Source organism: Diadema antillarum, unplaced genomic scaffold (genome assembly GCF_040938485.1).
Source record: "Diadema antillarum isolate AM-2024a unplaced genomic scaffold, OU_Dant_1.0 scf00000093, whole genome shotgun sequence".
NCBI lineage: Eukaryota > Metazoa > Echinodermata > Echinoidea > Diadematoida > Diadematidae > Diadema > Diadema antillarum.
Genome location: NW_027270982.1, coordinates 1141383 through 1156279, shown reverse-complemented (window position 1 = coordinate 1156279; position 14897 = coordinate 1141383). Strand labels below are relative to the sequence as shown.

At 39.1% G+C, this 14897-nt stretch overlaps 1 protein-coding gene across 1 annotated transcript in view; it reads right to left on the bottom strand.

The window, feature by feature from the left end:
• Nucleotides 1-4798: 4798 nt before the first annotated feature.
• Nucleotides 4799-14897, bottom strand: part of LOC139718385 (melanotransferrin-like) — a 45714-nt gene continuing 35615 nt past the window's right edge. Inside the window, exons 8-13 of the mRNA XM_071629854.1 lie at nt 14243-14402; nt 13738-13902; nt 12670-12957; nt 10501-10663; nt 6146-6413; nt 4799-5561 (exon numbers count right to left, since the gene is read on the bottom strand). Of these exons, the coding sequence (XP_071485955.1) occupies nt 5283-5561; nt 6146-6413; nt 10501-10663; nt 12670-12957; nt 13738-13902; nt 14243-14402 (1323 nt within the window). The 3' untranslated portion in view covers nt 4799-5282. The remainder of the gene's footprint in view (nt 5562-6145; nt 6414-10500; nt 10664-12669; nt 12958-13737; nt 13903-14242; nt 14403-14897) is intronic.

Here is a 14897-nt window from a genome sequence, read left to right as displayed (position 1 = left end):
TCCATGAACTTGATAAGAGATAGCTCTCTGTCACAATCCAAAAATGTTCTTACAGACACAAACAAGCCATTCACATTTGAGTACCACGGGAAAACCCAATTTCGGGAAACCACAGGGAAAATGGGCTGTCGGTCTAAAGCATCCACTCTTGGCAGAGCTTTGTCAGAAATTGAGCAAAATAAATTTCATTACACCCTTTATAGAACTTGGAACTCTATGGTTGGGAAATTTGATGACATCGATGGATGGAATTTAACAACATTTAACACAAACTTTATCAACATACATTGTAGGCACTTTTTGTTGTTCATGTGAATGGACCTGCCACTGCATCATGAACTATACAAAAATACAAAACTCCTTCTGGGGGAAAAAAGAGACCACAAGTCATTATGAAAATACAGATGTACATGTAGCACATATCTTTGCAGTGTATAAAAATATAATATTCACGTCCAATAGGATATTTTAGAGTGCCCTAGTAGTGAGCATTTCTTACGCTGCACTTATACTTAGCGACACTGTACATGGAGCATTTTCTCATATTGTTTGCCATTATTATTCAATAAAACCTCATTTCTGAATGTTTTGAAGATTAAATCTCCACAACCAATGGGAATATTAAAAATGCACATAATGTTAATATTTATCTCTGAGAGGCAATATTGGAGTACAACAGTAGCGAGTACTTCTTATACTGCATCTACGTTTTAGCTACTAATACATACTGACAAAATAGAGAAATAGGAACCTACATGTGACAAGAGCAAATTCAAATAACATTTTTAAAGGGAACAGGAAAAGCTGTAGCATGTGTGTACACAAAAATTCTGGCTGCAGTGTAATAAAGGCTGAAGACCTGATTGATCCAACAGCAATAACAATATAGAAAAAACACGAAATGGTTGCACGTTAAATGCAAATCCTGTTAACATCAAATTGGCGACTGTCCCTTGAGGTTACAAGTGAACTTTGCATACGAGTACGTGCGTAGTGTTTGTCAAGTAGACATTATTTCTTTTCATTCTGATAGTTTATGCATTTCTAGACAAAATCCATCATTCATAATTCTCGAGAGATTTGAACTAAACAAAACAAAATATACACAAATACACACAAAACTGAAAGTAATAATTTCACAAGTTCAGAGAACGATTGCAACTGGACAGTGGTTATGAGGTATTCTCCGGTGATTCGAGCACTTCTAGTACTGCATAACATACACGTAGAAAAATTGGCACAATAAGATCAGCTGATTAGAGAAACAAAATATAATCTGGCAAGTTTTGAGGACTCTGCATGCTCAAGCAAGAGGTATACAATATGTTGCAACAGTCGTGAAGTGATGCTATTTATGTGTTTCTATGAAAGGAGGGGTGGGGGGCATTGGTTGAAGAGGGTTGCTTTAAATTCTTTTCTTTTTTTTTGCTCACAGTGTGTACAATCTGCCTCACCTCAAACAAAGACCAAACAAACTAATGGTGAAGTACACAACTGTTGGTAGTATATTGGTTCAAAGAGTTCCTACCAATTTACGTACGAGGAGCATTAAGGGTAGACACGGAGGTTTAACAACAATCTCGGTGTCAAGATCTCGTCTCCCCGTTGTCTCTGGGCAGATCCCTCTTTCTGTGTCACTACTTTGGAGAGCAATTTCTGACGAGCAAGATGGCAGAATAATGCAAATAATGTGTAGCTGTGTGCACAAAAAGTAGCACACATTGAATTGTGCTATGTGCGCATACTGTAAAGTAGGATAAATGTATACACTGTAATGGGCAAGTTCTCTTGCCTAATGCAAAGTTGGAAGAGGCGTCAAAACAGTGTAATGCATTGGAACTAAAACAGCAATCACATAGGCAAAACAGGAAAAAAGCAAAACAAAACAAAAAAACTAAAAACAACAACAAAACAAAGTGAAATGGCAACTTATCATGAGGTTCGGGCAAAATCTGACAATGATTTACAAAATCTGACAATGATTTACAGTAGCATTATTTTGCTACCTTAACAGTAAATGAACATGATTAATACCTGATCTGTTCACACCACAAGAAATCTCTGTTGTAATAGTAAAGGCACAAACATTGTGCTCTAACACAGGTCAACGATGGTGAGATCAGATCAATTCAATTCACACCTTCTCTCTACATGTACATGATGAAAAAATAGTCCAACATGATGCACATGAGGGTAAAAAGTCAGGTCCAGCGATTATCATTTCACATTGTTTGCTTAATTATTTCAATATGAGTTTGGCTTTACAAGTTCACATTTTAGGCTGAGGTTATTCCATTTTCTCAGGAGGAAACTTGCAGACCCTCTCGAATGGTACTTGTTGGCAGAAATCTCCTTCAAAAATAGTAGGTAATTTATATTTACATCACATGAAAGCATTCAGATCACGCGCTTCAGTAAAATTTGTGTTCCCGACAACAAAAAAAAAGAAAAAGAAAAAAGAGCAATGTTAAATGTTCACCACAAGTGAATGCAGAACATGAAAGGCTACACAATCATTTTGTTGGTATTACCAAATAGGGTGCCACATTTAAGAACATTGGCAGGTGCTTTGTCCTCTACAGATACGCACACTATGCTTCTTACCTACATGTACGTAAGTTGGAGGCAGACTTATGTTGTATTTATGACACTTTCATCAGACCATTTTTTGATAGACATCAGTAAATTCATATGAAAAGAAGGAAGGAAGGAAGGAAGAAATTCATCCCTATGGAAAGAAAACATTATACCATTTACATGAACAGACAGCAGCATGCTTCATTTTATACATTTTTAGTAGGGGGAAAAAAAATTGTAGCAAACCAATGAATACTTGGTTAGTTTTTACATGAATACCACTTTGGAGAAATAGAAGACAAAATAAACATAGCATGCTTTTAATAGACAGCTTCTACAAATAAGAAGAGGAACAAAATAAAACTTTCCTGAAAAATGTTGAAGACAAAAAGGTAATCATCAAAAAACTGCAGATTGGGTAATGAGGGACTTTGCTCAAGAGTGTTTGTACCCTGTCAGTTTAGCAACAGAGCATCTTTTACCTGCTGAGAAGTCTTATCCCAGGCATAATACAAGTAACAATACTGTAAAAGTGGAAAATTTCTAGGTGTTGAAATTTTCTCGCATTTCTCGCAACCAGAAACTAGCGCGAAAATAAAAGCCCGCAAATATTTTTGCTTGCTATATGTTCCTGTGCGTGACGTCTAGATTCCGCGGAATTAAAAACACGCGAAACTCTTGTGACCCGGCCAAGTACGAAAAATTAGTCACGTGAAAATGTTGATTCCACTTTTACAGTAACTTGAACAAGTGTCAATGGAGAAGCGTGTTGTCGCAAAATCAGCTTGTCCTCTATAGGGTAAGAAATCACTTACAATGCAAATATGGACCTACTTCTGATGTCTGATCTTCATTCTTTCCATTGTGGAATCCACATTGCAATTCTAATACATGTATTTTCTTGTATTTTAATGTTTTCCATTATTTGTTGAAGAACAAATTACACACTGTAAAAGTTGGATATACGTGTATTCTCACTAGTGGTTTTTTGCACTCTAAAGTAGGATCAATTTTTGCATATTTTCAAATCTGCGGAATCAGGCGGTATATATGACGAGCAAAAATATTCATCTGCTTTTATTTTTGCTGTAGTTTCCGGTCGGGGGAAATGAGTAAAAATTTACACACCGCAAAAACTTCCACATTTACAGTGTACCTTTGCTACTTAGTATTACACCATACAATGTACTTCAATTGCATGTGACAATTTATCGTGGTTTTCAATATGATGAAATAATAACTGAAAATTCTTGAAATCTTCTGTGGTTAAAACATTATAATTCATTTAAAAATTCCTCAAGAAAGATGTAAAAAAAATTAAGGGAACAAAAAAAAAAACAAGTCATAGTGCATCATCTATGGATTCAATGAACAACAAACAAAAAGATGACATTTTGCTGTTAAAGCTACAATACACGAAAGGAAATCCATCACGAGAAAATATACAGCATGAACTGCAAAATGAAAAGTACTATACTTGTACATCTCTGTGGCCGGGAGATCACTGTCCCTGCTTTTTCTGTGTATCATGCTTACAGCCCAAAGCTGTCGTTTTCAATTCTTTTGTTTCTTCGATCTTTTCATCTTCCTTCGCATGGCATTAAAGGGAGAGATGGTGAGATCCCAACATGAAACAGTGACAGTGATGATGGCTCGGCCGCAGGTGTACATCTTGGTATGAAGATTTTTAATAGACAAACTCAAAAACAAATCCCAAGCCTATTTATCATAACATTGTTTAAGGTCTGTTGAAAGTGACATAGACTCATGCCGACTATCGTTCTATAGGTCGTATATAGTGTGACGCATCTGACGCCGACAACCACCAAAAAGTTATATATCCATCATACAGGACTGGCTGGGAATGAGCTTTCATATGTGGGTGAGATAGAGGGGCTGCATAGAGAATGCTTACATCATGATAAAGTTTGAGCCTAACACAGTAAGTCTGAAATCTATTAAAACATTTGAAGAGTTTGTTTGCAAAAACCGATAAGTCCATATTTGCCAAATGGAGATATATGCGATTAAAGGTCAAGAAAAATAAAGAGAATAATAAGAAGATTTTTGCTTCTTTTGACCATAACTTAAAAAATATACCTTTATATGAAGTGACTGATATATCACTTAAAAGGTATTATTTTGTACTTTATGACAGAAATCGTACTTCAAAATCTTCAAAAATGGACTTATCGGTTTTTGCAATCAAACCCTTCATTTGCTCATAAAATACATTCCTGGGTCCTGTTTTATAAAACTTGTTATCCATGGCAACTGCCACATTTCTATGACAAATTTGCTCTCAGCCAATCAGATACAACGATTTCAGTAGCATATAACAACTATCATAACTTGCTATTGATAACGTTTCTACAAAACAGGACCCTGATTAAAAATCTTTCTTTTTTTTCGGGGAGTGTTTGTTTGTTTGTGTGTTTTCTTAATTGTCATAAGAGGAGAGACAGGAGGATGTGGCAAATTGATCTGGGGCTTTGTCAATGGTGTGCACAGGACCTTTCCCCTGACCCATAAATTCTTATTTTGGATACAAAAACACATCCTCTGTTTGCTCAAATTTATTTCCATCAAATGTTGACCTATGAATTATTGAATGGACAAGAATAGAATCGAATTCCAGTTGCCCACAAGCAACCCCTCAACATTCCAGCGTATTCCCAGCCAGAGAATTTGCGAGAGACACTCTTCTACTCTTGACGGAAAACGCCCAGCCACAGGGCCTGGAGGAGCATGGCCGCAATCATCACGGTGATAGAAAACTGTGCCGTCATCCCAGCTCCACCTGTTGCGCAGTAGAGGGCCTCGAGGTCAGTGAGGTACTCCTCACTCAGCCACGTGTCGTATGTGTCGCGGTTGCCCACCTCCACAAGCCGTTCGGTCGAGTCCTTGAAGAGCAGGTTGCTACCGCCGAAGTCTGCCGAATCGAACATCTTGAACTGGTTTCCAGTGTCACTGCCAAATTGCTCCTTAATGGCCATTTCAGAGGCAAAGAGGGGGATCACAAAAGTACGATAAAAACCATTAATGATCACAAATACCAAAGATTTTAGCAGCATAATGTACATGTACATATTTACAATAGAAACAAATTATCCATTTGTCTATCAAGTCCAATGCCAAAAATGTGAAATGTAAAGCTTCCATACCATTAGAGCGTAGATGCCAACACCATAAGAAAATTCAAGGTCCTGATAACAGATAATTGTACAGATGTTTTGTTTTGTAAAAAAAAAAAGGATATGTGAGTTTAAATTAATGACTAAACTGGCAAGTACGTGTACATATGAAAAGTAAATAAAAGAATAGAAAAATCAAGGGCAAGAAACAAAACACTACAACCATGTCTACTGGTTACAAGCATTCTGGCTCAATACTTGAAAGTACTTTGTAAGTACTTACTAATTATGCTAATTCATGTATCATATTTGTGTGCATCAGATTTTAAGCCCTAAATCCCTAAATAAGAAAGAGAAGAAAGAAATACGATATGAATATCATTGCACCTTTCTGGAAACAGGTGCAGATCAAATGAAAAAAAAAAAATCTTTACCTGAGCCTGGTTGAGCAGGTTCCAAATCTCCATTTTCTGACTGTCCGTCTTGCCGATGGCGGTCACCACAGTGTGGGACGGAACTTTGGCCAAGTTGCAGGACATCCACTGGTCGACTGGCGCCCTCGTTCCATCCAGGCAAAGCAGCTCGTAGTCGACGCTGCGGAGGTTGTCGTTCCAGCCGAGGCCTGGGGTCTGGAGATCGGTATTATCAGGGACGGTGGTGTGCTTCACAAAGGCAACGTCTCCTGCACTCGCAGCCAGGCATCTGTCAAATTACGGAAAGAAAATTTAAGAATAACAATTATTTTGTCACGAAACCATGAAATCACTCAAAATCAGCAACATTTCAAACATTTATTGACACAAACAGTATGTACCAGACACCACACATACTCATATTAACACACAACTATAGATGGCGCTGCTTCTTGGCCATTATAATTACGGGCAGAATTATGCCAACCACAAGTTTATTTGGTTGAGAATCGGGTTTTGAGTGTTTCGGGCAAGTTTGTTCATGAGAAATGCTATCCTAAAACACTTATTGAGAAAAAGAAAAGTAGTAAGGCAAAATGTACAGTGCAATGTTGCAGTACATCATCCAAATTCAGAGTGAGTATTGAATCAATTTTTATTGTGGAGTTTAATCTTTGTAAGGTAAATTTTTGTTAAGGTTTCTAGGTCGAGAAGAACTCTGTACAGGAGCACCCAATCCATTGTACAACTATACTTCTCATCAATGTGAGGTAAAGATTGATCATTCAAACTTTTAATATGGATACTTAGGTTGATTAGTTCAGGTCTGCCATTATTCCCACATTCAAATCAGGGAGATTCCATACAGCAATCATGGGGATATCTGTGTGTTACATGCATTTCAATGGGCAAAATTAATTCCCAAATCAGGGAAATTTTAATATTCTCTTATTCAGACATGAACAGATTTCGACATTTTCAGGGAGACTCCTGCAGAATCAGGGAGACTTGGCAACTCTTGTAGTTTTCATTTCAACTGATTGACAATTTGTAATTCATGGATGCAAGTACGCATAAATTATTCAGTGTTTTAACCCATATCGGGCCATCTACAAGATATTCCGTAGTTCGTCCAAACGCCGCAGGGGCCATATACGGGATATCCCGTAGTGAAAGAAATGACATATAAACGACGTCATTCCAAAGTTCTTTCACCTTCTAACCTTTGACAACATATCCCAGAATGCTTTGCTACACCGTCTGCAATAATTCAAGAAGGATTTGTCAGTCGAACCCCAACAAATTCGTAACAATCATTGAAAAAATGTGTGTTTAAATGGAATAACGTGAATAACGATGAAGCATCAGTGGGTGCTATCTACAGGTATACGGAATGCTCGATTTTGGATTTTCTGCCACAGTTTTTGGGGAGGTTTGGACACTTGCTGGGCGATGATTCAACTGTGAAAATAGTCCCACATGTACATCCACATGTATGTACAACAATTGTATGATTCAGTCGAAACTGAAAAACTGTAGAAGTGTATCTATAATCATGACGAGTTTCGCTTCAACAAACACTATAGGATGCACACATTATACTATCAATTTCCCGTGCACTCGCAATGGCTTCATCGTCATAAACATAAACATAAATCTGTAATTATTGTATCAATGGTCATGATATTTATATGTCTAGAAACCTGACACTCCGATCATTTCATTTCGGGTACTGCATGTGTAAAATTACAACATTTGTTATTTTTAATCCATGAATGAAAGCAAGCAAACAAATTGATTTCGTAATTTTGGGATGACTACTTCACTTCTACTGAGTACTATGACTGCACTGTGTATCAAATGGCAGCATGTCATTTTAACCCTAAAGGGGTCAGGGGGTGGAGTCCGCCCCCCTTGACGTTTCGTGCTACAATTCTGTAACGGCAGAAGGCCTCGTAGCGATCCGGGCTTCTTGACTATGTTTGTTCAAGTCTCGCGAAACTTTTGAGACCAAATTTGCAACGTTCGTGCATACTTTTGCAAAGCCACGCCCATTTTTGTAACGGAATGTCGCCCCAAAATGGGCACAATTTTGTGATTTTGTGTACATTTCCTATGGAAAACAGTGCTCTGTCATGAAAGTCATATAAACCTGATCATTTTTTTTTAATATTAATCACGTACATTGATTAATTTTATGCTAGTTACGGTAGAAAAGTGGTCAGTGACAATTTTCAATAAAAAAACAAAGAAAAAACAAAAGTTGAAAAACAAAGAAATACATACGAAATTCTGAAAACAATAAAATATATAAGAATTGAAATGAGTTTTGGAAGTTTTTGTGATGTGCAATTGTTGAATATGCTAAAACAGATTTACAGATCAAAAATTAGACTCTCAATGCTCTTAATTAGACTAAAATATGATCTTGAGCTTAATTTGCATAATAAATTAATTAAAATTAGAAATTGATTGTTTCAAAAAATCTGATGACACAATCTTGTAGATTATGATGTAGGTCTCATGCATCAACTACAGTGTACCTAAATAGCCCAGCCTAGTTAGGGTTAAGAAATGCTGAATAATTGTTGCTTTTGTCGATGAAGGGCCATTTTTCAGTCGGTTGCAACAGATCGGTCATGCTGTGCAATCTAATGCAATGCAAGATAACCCTGTAGATACAAATGTGTACCAGTATGTTTGCCTAACACAAGCCAAGAAAGATGGCCATCATAAAGTTTCTCTTGCAACATCATACCTTTGACTGAGATGTGGCAAGACTTTTGACAGAATTATATTTCATGGGTTACAGGTATATATACCGGTACTGCAATCCCTGTTAGCATTCTTCATTCCTTGCAACAAACAACAACCAAAATAATATGTTGATTTTGATTTTTTATTTCGACATGATGAAGTAGTGAAAAATACGGCCCTTTTGATAACACAGGTAAAGAAAAGAAACAAGAGACCCGGGGGTCACGCGCTCACCTGAGTATCGCAACTTCACCTTCCATGCATTCTTGAACACTCTTACCTGAGAACATTGGAAACTTATGGTGGAGGTAGCTTTGAGAGTGGGAGCATGGTATCCATTTACATATTCCATCACACTGGTAAAAAATACCTACCAAGTACACTGTACTTTATAGAATGTTGGATTATGCAGCTTGGGTAAAAAAAAGACTTAAAGCCCTATCACTTTTGATTAGAACTAGAGAAAAATATTATTGAATATTCAATGATTTAGGAGGTTTGGACCCATTGGGGCCCCCAAGGAAAGCATGATGCCCATTCAAATACTTTGAAATCTTATCCCCATGGGACTACCTGCCAAGTTTGGTGAAAATTAGTGAAAGGGTTTTCAAGAAAAAGATGAAAATGTACAATTTTGGTCCAAATCTAGGCCCCCTGGGGCCCCCAGGTGGAGCATGGTGCCCATTTGATGGAATTGAGATTCTATTCCCCTAGGGATGCTACCTGCCAAGTTTGGTAAAAATTTGTGATAGGGTTTTCAAGAAAAAGATGAAAATTTAAAATTTCGGTCCAAATTTAGGCCCCCTGGGTCCCCCAGGTGAGGGTTGGTGCCCATTTGATGGAATTGAGATTCTATCCCCCTAGGAATGCTAACTGCCAAGTTTGGTAAAAACTTGTGATAGGGTTTTCAAGAAAGAGATGAAAATTTACAATTTCGGTCCAAATTTAGGTCCCCTGGGGCCCCCCAGGTGGGGCATGGTGCCCATTTGATGGGAATGAGATTCTTTCCCCCTAGGGATGCTACCTGCCAACTTGGTGAAAATTCATAATGGCATTTTCAAGAAAAAGATGAAAATGTACAATTTGGGCCCCATTAGGACCCCTTCCCACCCCTTTCCCCTGGGTCCCAAGGGGGGCACCCCTGATTCCGCCATGAACAAACTTGAAACTACAATCATCAATGTACTAATTCATAGTATTAGCTTAGCTCTATCCCTTCTGGTTCTAGAGAAGAAGATTTTTTAAGATTCCTTAATTTTGGGGGGTTTTGGCCCCTCTGGGGGCCCCCCAGGTGGGGTATGGTGCCCACTTGAACAATTGAGATCCAATCCCCCTAGGGATGCTACTTGCCAAGTTTGGTGAAAATCGGTCAAGGGGTTCTCAAGAAGAAGATGAAAATGTAAAAAGTTTAAGCACGACGGATGACGCACAACGCACGCCGTACGCCGGACGAAGAGCGATCGCAATAGCGCACTTGAGCCTTCAGCTCAGGTGAGCTAAAAAAAAGGAGTGAAATACGAATGGGGAGAAAGAGAGTTATTTCAGATTTATAGGCCACTTTGCATTGGATATGACTTGGGAATAAGGGAGAGGCACACAGGGCCTTGCGCCACACCCACCTGAAAGCACCGGAGTAATCATAGTAGGGCTCCGCAGCACTCCTCGCACAGTTGTCCGCACCCTCTCCTATGCATAGATCGCAGAGGCTAGATGGATTGTCACCGTTCGGGTCATACTTGGAGGATTTGGAACCGGGCGCACAACTCTGTGAAAAGAAATTCCCTGGACAGAACAAAAAGATGGTGTATGTGTTGAGATGCGATGGCAGAAAGACAATATTTCCAGACACAAACTCAGCTTTCAAGGCAGTGATGGGTTATTGGTAGGTTTTGCTCATGATGCAAAAACTCGCAAAAACCAATTGATACTGTAAATCACCAAATGCCAGGACGGTACGATGAAATTTTCACTCACAATTCTGTTCCTTTCACATACATGTACAATGTAATTTGCATTGTTTGGTGATTGAATATCAAGCATGGTTTCTTCTTGGATTTTCGTGTACAGTTTGACCTCGATTATTCGGCCTCCTTTTGTCCGGAAATCTCTATTTTCCGGACGCGTTCACGCAGTGAAGGCCTTTTTTTTTTCATCAAAAAATCGAGAAAAAACAGTGACTTTAAACTCAATTAAAATTTCTACAAAACTCACACGATTTACTTACAATATTCCCGACAGAACTAACATAAATTCACACCACATTATCATCGTAAAAGTAAGGGACCTCAAAAAAAATTTGCGCAGGCTAGCATAAATTACACCACCGTTGCGGGGTACGCTACCTGCCTAGCTGCCAGTGCACTGGGACGGCAGCTTGGACAGCAGCTATATACATTAACATTGTGTCTCCCATATCCGGCCAATTCGCTTATCCGGATGAGCGCCGGTCCCAACATGGCCGGATAATCGAGGTCGAACTGTATATTCAAGGCTTCATTGACTGTTCTGTGTTCAAAATTCATGAATGTACAATAACATAGCTACTGGTCAATAACATATATAGCTACTGGTTATTTGAAAAGAAAATAATCAAAAATCTACTGTCGACTCCAGATGAGATTCCTTGGCTGTGTGTGTACGAACAGAGGATAGTGATAAAGCCGTACACAATGCGTTGCAGGGATTCTTGAATATTGACCGATTCCGGTTTGTTGAGAGCAGCAGACAATTTGTGGCACTGGGCGCAGCCATTAGCTCATTTTGCGGTGTCCTAGCCGACCCCCCTCCTCTCCCCCATCCCCCGGGCAACATGTTTATCGCACACTTGTAACAAAGATTCACGCACTAAGCAAGTGTTCGCTCACTCAGTACGAGACGCCTATTGGCTAAAGCAACCATGCATCAGTTTTTCATTCCGTGCGCGTGCTAATGTAGGGAGAGGGGTGGGAGAATGGGGGGGGGGGTGGTCAGCTGAGACACCGCAGTAATGGCGCTGCCCATGCCAAAAATACACATAGCGCGTCACAGAATCGGTCAATATCCGAGTCTTGTTAACCTTCCCACTCAATGTACACAGTGTATCCTCACAAATTAAATGACAATGGGACCTTCCACAAAAATAACTTTAAAAAAAACAGTGAATCAATTCTAGTACTATTTCAGGATATGAAACTATCATTACACACACTGTACATGTATCTTACAGAAAACCCCATCCGATTCACAAGAGGATCTTTGTGAACATGTCAAGAATCCCTTCTCTCAAAGTTCTGTCCACTGTAATCAGGCATTAACATGCAGTTCCAAGAGCATCCTTGTGCTAAACTTAGAAGAAACAGACCCACGGCACACTTTACAGAAATCTACATTTATCTGTGACCACTCACTTTTTTTTTCTGTACAAGTGTCATGATCTTTGTATTGTCTTATTTTGCGATGTATCTTTGTATGTTTTATGCCAAGTGTTGAATAAAAGAACTGGACTGAAAAAAAAAAAAACTGACTCAACCAAAAAGTGTTGTTGTTGTTTATCTAAATAATTGGTAAGATGTTATGTTTTAGACCCTGAAATAGCATTCAGACAGATTTATCAAATTGAAAGTTATCAATGCGGAAATCCAATTGTATTTTTTTTTTGGGGGGGGGGAGGAGGGGGGACATTCTGTACACTGTAAATGGTCTTTAAAGGGTAGAATTCCCCTCTCTTCAGACAAGCAAATCAGGGCTTTTGGTTTTGACTCTTGACATGTGCTGCATTTTGGAATTTATGACATGGCACCTACACATACCTACAGCTTTAGGGACATTGCAGCCGGTGTCAACCACAATGTCGCCTTGTTTGATTAGCTGACCGACTGGCACGTTCCACCCCGACGTCTTGCCGATGCCCGTGTGGCAGGAGAGTCGCTGCTCGAGATCGTTGATGCCGAACTCCGTGCCGACACGAGCAACTGCCACGGCCCAGTAGCTGGCAGCGCCTTCTCCGTAATCCTCACCAGCAACCGGCACAATTTTCTTCTCACGCCCACCAGTATAGAGATCTCCACCATCGACAGTTAGGACATCAGCATCATCAGCTGGAGATGAGAAAATTGAAAAGTGGGGTTTAAACAGCCTCATCTAAAAGCGCAGAAAAATAAAAACAGCAAAAAAATAAAAAATAAAAAATAAAAAATCTGTCTGACGAATGTTCATGTTACTGCCTGACATTTTAAAGTTGAGAAGAGGTAATCTCTTTTTGAATTTTCCCACCTTCACCACAGGAAAGGGCTTAATGTATGACTTGTTAATTTAGTACGTAAAACACATCTTTCAAATACACTGAATGTCAAGTAAGGAAGTTTCTTTGCATACAACTGTGCCAGATATCTTTCCATTTATACCAGATGAACAGCATGAAAAAAAACAACAACAACAATACGAAGCAAAGTCAGTTTGGCTGAAAAACACAAAAAAGTGAGGTATATATTAAATGCAAACAGACTCAATAATCAAACTATCCTGTCAATGGGTTTTCAAGAGACACATTACTATGATCTGTTGTCGACAGTTGGATTTGTCATCCTAGATCTTCTGTCTTCTGGCACGCTTGACAGCATCTGAATTTTGAAGCCAATTTACGCAAACGTGTGTTTGTCTCTTGACTGGAACATGTCTTGCTGTTTCTCTATATTTTATAAACTACAGTGTAAACGTGTACCGGTATATTCCACAAGTTTCATATCACTGAAAAATACTTCGCAGTCTGAAAATTGAACAATCAGAAAGTCATCATTCCTCAACAAAATCATGATGATTTAATTTTCTTGAGGTATGGCGGCTGATGTGCATCATTTATTGAGATGGATTTGACGTACAAGCAAGCCTGTCAATGCAGAGCTCCGCGCCGCCTTCTTCGTAGCAGGACAGCTCCGGGGTGAGGCCAGCCGCGCTGAAGGCCGCCTTCATGCTACGACATTTTCGGGTTTCGTCGATGGACGTGGTGCACCATCTCAGTGTGTTTGGCGGACACCTTTTCAGTCCTGCAATCCAATGTAGGCAGTCGGAAGAAAGATGGTGGAAAAAATGCATTAAAATGATAACGAGACAATGGAGAAGGGATGAAAATTCAAAAGCCAAAAATTGCTCTATGCTCTATGCCTGTAGAACTGTCGATTATTGCTCTGAAATGTACACGTATGCGTAAGAACCAGGTGAAATACCACTGTAAGAACAAAATTTCAGTTGTGTATTCCAACAAAGAAAATGTAAAATATTGGCCAAAAAGGTTTGCTGGGTTGAGACTAATGGCTAAATAAGGTGAAGTGGGAGTAGACCAAAAGATAGATCACCCCAATCAGACTGGGGTCCACAACAACTTACCATCAATAGTGTTGGCATAGTCGCCAAGGAAGGTGCGGTATGTCTGGGGAATACTGAGGCTCTGGAGCGACTGGGTGGAATCCTTAAAAAGCAGGTCGTTGTGATCTCCAGAGTCAAACATTTTGAAGCCATTCGTGTTGTCATCAGCGCCAAATAGAGCCTGGGATATAAAGAGATTTACAAGAGGGCATTTAAAGATTGACATGCAAGGACGGCATTTCCCAACAGCTGAGTCTTCTGGTTCATTAAACTTTTATGTGTCACGTTCGCACGTCCGACTTGGTCGACAGCGCGCCAACTTTGCATATTCTGCTCAAACGCGGCCTAACCAATCCATAAATTGCCAAATGCCACAGTACAAGGTACAGTGTAAGCATGTCTCCCGATTCAATTCCTATCACATGTAACTTGCATTTATGTGTTGATTTACTATCAAGCAGTGTTACCTTCTGAATTTGTGAGTAATTTATAAGTTTCTGTCACTGTTTTGTGTGCAAAAGTCATGCCTCTTCAATAATGCAGCTACTGGTCATTTGAAATAATCACAATTACAGATTTGTCATACACTTTATATCACAGTAAAACTTCGCATTTGCTCATTGCATGTCCAGGGTAACCAAAATGTATAAAAGTTATATCGATTTGAATAACAGAA